A 10,000-nucleotide genomic window follows, 5' to 3' on the forward strand; every position below is an offset into this window, starting at 1 on the left:
CAAAAATGTAACTCTTTAGAGCATTAAAGATCAATAAGGGCTTCGATTTACATTTCTCAAGAGCTAAAGATCTACTAAGGGTCCATTTGGTTACCAACTCTCCATTATTTAGCTGGGGACCACCTGGAACCCCCTCAAGGACCACTGGTCATCCCCGGACCACTGGTTGAGAACCACTGGTGTAGAAGGTATAGATAAAGTAGGGGTATAGACCCTTGGGGGAATCCGGTAAATGAAGTATTTATAGGATTGGAAACATAATTGATAGAGATTTTAATCGACACCATGTAAAATGGTTGCTTTAATGTCAGTTGTGACATTGAATGTTTGTTTCAAGTTCAAGTTTGCATAACAAAATAATAATATATATAATACGTCTTGAAGTTTAACTATGACATTGACATTGCTTTGCTTGGTTTGACACTTGTTTCTTCTCTGGCACCCAAATTGAGGCACACAGATCTCCCCACTCTTTTCTGCCTTCCCAATGGGACCATAATGATAACAAGCTTCAAAACAGCAGAGGAATTATATATACCGTCCAATATTAAGTCAAAGCTCATCAGTTCAAAGTGTTCTTACATCTCTCTCTCTCTCTCTCTCTCTCGCTCTTTCATTCTTCCTCCTCCCAGTGAATAACAATCTCAGCCACATCGTCCATTTTCTTGGTTAACATGGATTTGCTTTCATATATTGTATTAGAACTATACGTTATGGTACTCCTACTTGTCTGTTTAACTTTGTCTGCTTTTTTTTATCTGGGCTTTATCTGTCTCTTGTACTATAGTCTAATGCTGGAGAGCTGGGGATTTACGCATTGTCCTCAGTTGCACTTTGTCTGAACTGCTGTGGTTAAGAGTGCCATATTAATGCCTAAAATATTAATGCCAGTGAACATCTCCCATCGGCTATTCCGTGCTGGCAACCAGCCGTTATTAAACGGGGGTAAATTACACTCACACAACCTTGACCTATGAGCCTGCAGCCCCTTTCAAGGTCACAATCTCACAGTATTAATTGTTTCTTTATTATTATATTACGCCTGCTGCCATTAAAATGTCTTCAGGCCTCATGTAGAACATCATTCCCGATTGCTTGTCTGCGTTCCTATCAAGGGTTTAGAATTGGGACAGTGGTTCATCGGCGGAGCGGGTCAATTAAATTATTTATCTCCCTTCCATCCTAATCTTACTACCCAGTATTTATTTGGAGGGGGGTGCTCGCGTGGGAGGGTGACAGCGATATAGGTGGAAGAGAAGAGAGACAGAGAGGTGGAGGGGGGGGAGGTCAATGAAACGTTTTTTTTTTTTTCCCCAGACATGGGTGAAGTCATTGTAGCGTTGAAGGAAAAATGATAACGTGGCAATAGGTGGGGGCAGATGTTTTCCCTCAAAGAAATGATTGCATTTGCAATGTAAAACCAATCTGCGAAGCCTTGTTCTTATTACATGCACTGCAACCCCCGGGAGTGAATCAGACGAAAGCAGTCAAATAACTGTTGTGACAGATAATAATGGGATATGAGCAGATGGTTCTCACTGTGGAGATGCGCAGAGTCTTCAATCTCAACTTTCCCCTTGCCAGCCATTCCAGAGAGAGAGAGAGAGAGACGGAGAGAGAGACGAAGAGAGAGAGGAGAATGAGAGAGAGTAGTGGTGGAAGAAGTAGGCCTACTGAGGAATCATAAGGAACCCATAATTCATTTTTAGCTCATAATTGTCATAGGTCAGATACAAGTAATGGGTGTTCTTGTGTATTCAGCCGGTCTTGCTATAGGTCTGGCTTAATTATACAAGCCAGTTGTTCCCTGCAAGGCCTGTCTTTTGTTTTACTGTTATTCAAGTCCCAACCTGGAGTGAGGAGGACAGGAGGAGGAGGTTGAATGCCATTTGGCAATGGTTGATCAATGGATTTATCTCTCAACTGTATGCATTTTCTTAGTGGTGTTGTGTTAGGAGGGACTACCCCCCCCCCTTCCCCCCTTGCGTGTGCGTGTTGTCGACTAGCGCCGGCTGTGCTTAAAACATACAAGTTTTATTACGCTAAAACCATGTTTTGTGACTAGCTTTCAACTAGTTTCTCCAAAGGGAAGTTTAGAAAACACAGGCAAAAACCAACCACAACCGCAGTAATGGATCTGTTCTTGAGGCTAATCTGTTTGCCGTAGATATATATTACTCATCTCGCAACACAAACAAGTTCTCTTTGCTGTCTCCCTGCTCTTATGGCCTGCACATCTTTCATGTGTGCGAGCTCCGACCGCCACGCAGGAAAGAAAGATATCAGTTAATATGATATCTGATTTCACTCCAGTGCCGGGTGCCTGAAAAGGGGAAGCAAACGGATCATTTGTGCCTCTGTCTGTGACTCTTGAAGATGAATGGCCCCCAGATGAGGTCATTGTGGCATGAAAAGCTAAGATGCAATCATCCTGTCGCAACAGGATGCTGTTTTATGGGAGGGTAACGGCCTCACATGTCTATTTCACTTTTATCTCTTGCAATTGCAGTATTTACACATCAACAAATCAACAGTATAAGAACCCCCCCACCCCTTTGGTTTGATAGTGAGATCAATGTAGAATGTGGTAACTTCTAATGTTTCAGAAAATGGTCCACTTCCTTATATCAAGAGTATTATTGTCACAAGGGGATTGCTGTTTTGGACTTGCATATAGACTCATCACTGCCAATTTCTTTGACAAATCATGCCTGCTACCTTGGAAAATGAATATTGGATGCAAAAAAACAAGTATTAATCAAACTCAAAAATAAGATTAATGCATTTGTACCAAAGACAAAGTCAGCAGGATAGCTAATCTTCTGGCAGCTATTGGACCCACCACTGTGTTCGGGGGGGGGGGGGGGGGGGGGGGGGGGTACATCAATAAAAAAGTTTTAAATTGAATATGAAGTGGCAGAATGATGCTCAGTTTCTAGTAACCTGCAGAAATAATATCTATATTCTCTATGGATCGAGTTTGGCAATGCCACTACTGTGGTGAGTTGTTTATTTATTTTAAAGGAAGATTATTTTTGAAATGAGAACATTCTGTTTTTGGCTTTTTAATGCAGCCAAAGTCTCTCTAGGTCAGGTGTGGGTTTTTTCAAAGGGGGCCTTATTTATTTTAGTTAATTAGTTAATTTGAGTTTTAATTAGAAAATATTAAAACACTCAAGGGCCATCTCCTCGACTGACATAATGTGCCTTCGGACTATAACAAAGTCACATACAGAGGCATCTCATTTAAACGATGTTCTGTAACTATCATCGTCAATATTTAATATCAATGGTCTTTTGTTAGTTGTGTGCTGTGAACAAAACACAAAAATAATAACAAAGAATAGTTTTACCCCTTCAGAATGAGACAACAAGGAACAAGGAATCCTGACAAGTTATACTCCTGGAAATGCCCAGGTTAATAAAAATAAATGGTGGGGTAATTCAATTCAGGTATGAAGCCGAGGGCCGTTTAAAATCTGTCCCCGGGCCGCATTTGGCCCGCGGGCCGCACTTTGGACACCCCTGCTCTAGGTCGTCACAGACGAGTATGCCATTGTCGCTTCCAGTCATCCCGGTTCTCCATGCATCTGTACAGTTTGTTGGTATGTTGCGCTCCTGCATCAAATATCATCTGAAGAAATGGTAACATGTCATTAGTCCGAAGGTTCATTGGTCCGAAATTACTATCCCTATCTCTAACCCTAACCTAAACCTAACCGCAAGCACGGGAGCAAACCTAAACCTAACCGCAAGCACGGGAGCAGTGCAAGTTCGGACAAACGGGACTTCGGATCTATTGGTAGTCCCCGAAGAAATGACCTGTACTTACATTACTGTAACTACATTACAGTACTTTGCCGCTGTTCATGTCTTGGTCACTACGTGATTGTTAGTTTTCTTTTCCCCCTCGTTCTTTTCAGAGAACAGTCCACCCGCTGGCTAGTGTTCTCCAAAGCCACTATTATTGATCAAATGACCTGTACAGGAAAATAACATGTTCTTGAAGCCTTTGGGTATTTGCTCTCCACAAGTCCCCCTCTACCTGTCATCAAAGAGTCACTCAGAAAAGTAATCAAGCTAGTCTACAACACATGTGCAATTGCACACATACAGTATGTGAGATGAGAGTTCCATGACCTTTACGACTCAAACAAAATGGAGTATTTTCCAGGTATACAATATGCTTCTTTCTTGTTCTTGGGCTATGACCAGCAACAAAGAAGACCCAAATTTCCAATTTTCCACTGTTTGTAATTGAACTATTCGCTTTTTTTTGTTGCAGTGTTGCAGAATGCATGCCTGTTCATAATGGGCTGATAGCTTGACTCCCGGTATTGCACAAGGGCCATGTGCATACAGGTATATAGCTGAAGGCTCATTTCACCCAACATCCAATGTAGCTGCAGCCTATTCGCCAGTACAGTAGTTGTTTGGAATGGGCTGATTGCTGGCCCCCGGAAGTGCTGCTTCCAACTTCAGAACTGGCCTATGGCTGCTTGCAGATCTCTGGAGAACTGCTCATCCGATCGCTGCCAAACTCGAAACTGCACTTCTTGCCATGTGTGAAGTTGTTTGAATGAATTGTTCTCGAGCTATGTTAAAGACAGACAGACAGACGGTATGCCTTTCTATTCCTGCTGCCTGTTTTTAAATGAATCTCATTTGACTCGTGAGGGATATGGAGAGCCAAGCAATGGCACAGTAGTTGATTCTTCACCACTATTCACTCTATTGTGAACAGAGAGAGAGAGCCTTCTTACCAGCGCAGGTAGGCCTACAGTAGGACCCCCTACTACACCCTATAGCACCCACAGTGTGCATTAATTTATCTCTGAGTGTAATGGCTCCGAGTTAAATTCACATTCAGGATTTTGCTTTTTAGATTTGAAGCAGTTTGATCCAACATAAATACATTTATCGCCATAATTAATTTTTAACAAAAAATAAAAAAAGTATTTATTTAAGTAGTAATCTTTCTGAAAATAATTGCATCTAAGCAAGGGGAGTTGTCAAATTTTCTAAGCACAGACCAGATGTCTATATTAATCAATCAAGCAATTAATTCAATCAGTCAGTCAGTCAGTCAGTCAATCAATTACAGACAGCTTTGGCAACCTGTTTGTCAAGCATGACGATATACATTTAGGGGACCATACCAATTTTCTAGTCTTCTGTTGGAAGACACTTTTTATTATGCGCCTTTCCAATTTTCTTTTCTGAGTTTCTGACACATATATAATTCAAGTTGAGTTTCTGATAGAGTTTCTCTTTTCACCTGAAATGATTACAAATTCCTCTGGCCTTTCCCCTTTGTATCCAATAAATAGTTATTTTTTCCAAGTTGATTTTTATACCATATAATAATTATTCTCATTGGTGAACATTGGTGCAGAAGCCCCGTTATGTGGAGACTTTTCTCTTTCTCTATCAATTACTTGTACGGTAGCCTACACACATTTAAATCCTGAAGAGACACATTTACAAATGAATCAAAAATGCTCTCTGTGGGTAATTTCAACACACTGCGAGACACAATACAGTTTTGTTTGAATTCTAATACAAATACAGCACGGGGCAAAGGGCTGAATGCAAAGTGCCTGTCTGCACCGGAGTGACCACCTGTTAAAGTCACATTATGTATGTCAGAGAGAACATCATGTAGCGTGTACGTCTATACTCTATACGCTTGGTTGGTTCAGCTACGTCCCCTGGTGGAGATTTATCACCATAGGGATTCTGTTGTCATCTTAGGGAAATAACTCACTCGACATGGACATCGACCTTATTTCTCAGCGTATTTTAAGGTTCTGTGAACACAGCATCATCCGTATAGGCTTATGCTGTGTTCTGTGTTAAAGTTTGCCTCCACTGTGCATCCCTAGGAATGGACGTTTCTAACCACGGAGCAGAAAATCCACCACATTTGCGAGAATTTGCCTTATCGTACAGTGGCATTATGTATTTTAGTTGCAGACCCCATCTGATTTTTTATTTGTTTTTGCCAGAGATGTAGTGCTATTAAGTCAAACAAAATATTCCTAAAACACTATCTGGAAATGAATAGCGTCGGTTAATGTGTGCGTGCGTGTGACGTGCGTGCGTGCGTGCCGTGCCGTGCCGTGTGTGCGTGCGTGCGTGCCGTGCCGTGCGTGCGTGCGTGCGTGCACAAATCTTGTATGGTAGGTCCCACAAAATGTGGCACACATATTAATTTGGGGGTCCAAGAAAATGTTTGACAACCACTGGTTTAAACAACATTAAGAAGCAAGGTCAAATAAGCAACTACACTTTAGAAACAAGACCCCCAAAATAAGCAACCCATAACTACCAAGCTACTTTACAGAAAAACACGCCCTTTACATACAGTACAGTAGCCTATGCAGAGTCCTCCTTTTATTCTGTTCTACTCACAGCCCAGCTCGTCAACAAGTGTCTCATACCTCTCTTCTCTCCCCATTGTATCAGATTATCTGTCCTTCCTCTGGTACTCACACTTTCTCTGTATAATGATGCAGCAGTGGTCTTCAAACTTTTTGTGCCTGTGACACACCAATGGGCGAGTCGAAAAGTATAAAAAATTGCCATGAATCGACAATTTCACAACGTGTTGTGTTAGGTATACAGTATGCAGAGTCGGTGCCTTTATGCTCTCATAGTCATAACCCATTTCCTCAACAAGTGTCTCATATACCCCTTTCGATGTTGAATCAGATTATCTCCCTCTATCTCCTGCCTTCTCTTCACTTCACACTTTCTCTTTCTATAATAGAGCAGTGGTTCTCTTTTTGTGCCCATGCAGGACACCAATGAAAATGTAAAAAAGGAAGAAAAAAAAAGGAACGGGACACCTGCGTTCATGTCACCCCTATTGTGAGCATGTCCAGTTGGCTATTTTCGCCTTATGAAAATTTGTGGAGAAAAAATGAATAAATGTAGCTACATTTTGCCAAAATTACGTGACCAAAATGGGGATGCCGGCTTGAAAGCGCTTAAAGTATATTTTCAGAAATGTTTTAGAAACATCATCAACTGACATATTTTGTTTACATGCATGCTAGTAGCGCTCATTGACTGTTTTTATCTGGTTAGCAACCGGGTTAGCGATAGCCACATGATCGACAACGAAGTCATCTGCTTTCCTACTATATTGATTGGTTGGTGTGAAGTTTGAACCAATAGGCGAAGACTGCCTCTTTGGCAACGCCCATCCCAGAAACGGCTGCCGTGGGGAGGGCTTTCAGTCTGAATAATGAAGTGACTCCAAATGAGTGTCAGGCTGCATATGTAGCGCCAGCCGGGAGGCGAACCCGGAACCTCGTATCCGTATGCCGTGTACGTTATACCATTTGGCTAAAAACCCAGGCCCGATAGGCAAGTAGTAAACGCAGCCACCTATATAGCCTACAGTTATACCTGTGATTTCTACTGTATATACAATTATCTGATATGTTCCTTAATAAGAATGGCATAGATGTGCTGGTGTGCCCGCTGAGGCAGGTGGAGCGCTTCAGAGACCTTCATCCAAATGAGGTGGCAGACCTGTTCAGCACCACACAGAGAGTGGCCGATTTAGTGGAGAAGTATTTCAACGCTACCTCGCTCACCATCGCCATACAGGTAAATCACTGACACTCCCACAGTGGCCAGTCACCTTGTTTCAGTATGTTTAGTAGGCGTAGGCTATGTGTACATTGAGCAGCTATACAGTACACCACACCATGACGCCGAATTGAGCTTTCCTATTGCAATGTGAGATTTTGTGGCGCATAGAAATATGCATATTGTATAAAATATGCTCCCTTACGTACACGCACGCATGCACACAAGCACACACAATCGTACACACACTTGGTCTAGCACGTCCCTCAAAAATAAAACAAATTTACGCATGAGATGCATTGTGGAGACATAGAAACTAGGCTATTGACAAAGATTTGCCCAAGAAGGGCTGTGCAGCCTCTCACATTGCTGCTGCTAACATTGCTTCTATGTTCTGGGTCTAGATCTGGTTTAGACCTACTATATCCACACTATCAACAAAACAACAGCAAAAAACACACCATCATTCATATGCTATGTTATGAATCTGTTATGTTATGATGTTGTAATAAAGTTGAAAGTTGAAGAATTTGGATGTTGCTTGGCTGCAGCTCCCTTGACTTGTTCCTGAAACAAACCCTTTTGAGAATGAACCGCTCGTGCTCGTCTGCGTTTGGGTTCTACTCCTCATGTGTGTAACAACAAGTTAGTAAGTGGCCATGGTGTAAGTAAGCAGGGTATTCCACTCTGAGCCATGTGTTTATTGAACAAGACGGGCCCCAATAACGGCGTGGCTCCCATGTGAAAAGGTGTGGGTACTTCCTTGGCATACTGTGACAAGATGGGATGCCAAGGAATGGAGGTTGTGCAGTGGAGTCTGAGGAGGTGCATTTTCAGACTCAGAAAATGGGGAGCGAATCTGCAGTCATGACTGTGACGGGGGCATTATTCCACAGCCGGGGACCCAGGGGGGAGGAGAGTCTATAGGACGCATGGAGCTCTGACCAGGGTATTTTATCCCTATAGGCTTAATCAATGCAAGCTGTGGGTTATACAGTAGCTGACCAGTCAGCTAAAGTGGCAAGGCAGGCTCAACTGTCACAAGTGACCTTTTGCACCCTAGAGGTCTAGAGCTTTGTCTGTGGGGTTCAGCTAGATCAGACTAAGTCACGGGAGTTTATCTAGTGTGCAAAAGGCCCCAAACAGAAAGCAGCTATCTTCAACGGTCACAGAATGCACGCAAGCAACACAGCTTCCATATATACAGTGTATATATATTATATATATATATATATATCTCAAACTGCCAGACTGGACTTCCATATTTTGACATTTCACGTCTGACAATTCACATCTGTTAGCATTGTGATTGCGAGTGGGACATTAGGCAAATTCAATACAGTTTTACATTATGGCTCAAGTCACTATCTACTCGATATCAATGTTTCAATCATAGTGTTGGCTGTTGAGACAAAATAAATAATACATTATTTTATAAATGTTAGAGAAGTACAACTACCTTTCACCAAAACAGTTAAACCACATACAGTATGTGAGGTGATGGGCAAGAATATTATCTCTCCTGGCCTATAAGAAGAAGCCTGCATGCTAACTACAGGCCTATACCTTCTTCACTCCCTGACGTTGACAAGTCTCATCATGTTGATTGGCCTTCTGTGCAGAACCAGTGATATATATGCTAATATCAAAGTAGCACCTTGCTAGACTGCAGCCTCATCATCAGAGAAAATCGTTTCACAGGTACAGGATATGAAGGGGGGAAAAAAAGCAGGGAGCAATCTTTACCTAGATATCATTTTGTTTGACTTGGGAGGAGGCGAGGCCGAGACATGATGATGTGAGATTAGTTGTGACAGCTCGTGGGCTAGATGGGCCACAGCATTAAAGGGAGAACTCACCACAGGAGGGACAGATCTCTGCAGCGTGCCCCACATGGTGACAATTAAATAAAATCACACAAAATACCAACCACGCTTGGGGAAACTGTGAAAAAAAGGATTTAGCCTCTGCTTTCCTTTTTTATTTACAAGATAATCTACGACGTCATCTATATAAGAGTGAGAACCAGTCACTCAAACTCAGTGGAAGTAATGAGGCTCTTCGTGTTCACGCGTGACAGTTATTATTGCAATTATTGTTGGTCTTGTTCAACACCGATGTGTGATGCGCATTGGAGTGGTGCACATTGCTATCATCAGCTTCTGTCACTGAGGACAATAGTGTAATAATCTAATCAAATGTAATCACGCCTAATGTGACACTTGCGGAACACATGATGAAGGTGTTTAAAAGTTCTTACTTACTGTCAGCGAGCATGGGCGTTATTGTTTTAGCCCATTTTGGGCGGGGACCCCTTTCGGTGTTAGCATTATGTTATGCTTTTAGCTATTGAAAAATAGCAGATCTACAAGCTTGTAGGTCTGCTATTTTCGAAAAA

General features: G+C 42.1%; 1 protein-coding gene across 1 annotated transcript in view; it reads left to right on the forward strand.

The window, feature by feature from the left end:
• Positions 1 to 10,000, forward strand: part of fhit (fragile histidine triad diadenosine triphosphatase) — a 368,579-nt gene that overhangs the window by 256,076 nt on the left and 102,503 nt on the right. The window contains exon 5 of the mRNA XM_083771365.1: positions 7,475 to 7,620. Coding sequence (XP_083627491.1) covers positions 7,475 to 7,620 — 146 coding nt within the window. The remainder of the gene's footprint in view (positions 1 to 7,474; positions 7,621 to 10,000) is intronic.

Source organism: Protomyctophum parallelum, assembly GCF_964188405.1.
Source record: "Protomyctophum parallelum genome assembly, chromosome: 8".
NCBI lineage: Eukaryota > Metazoa > Chordata > Actinopteri > Myctophiformes > Myctophidae > Protomyctophum > Protomyctophum parallelum.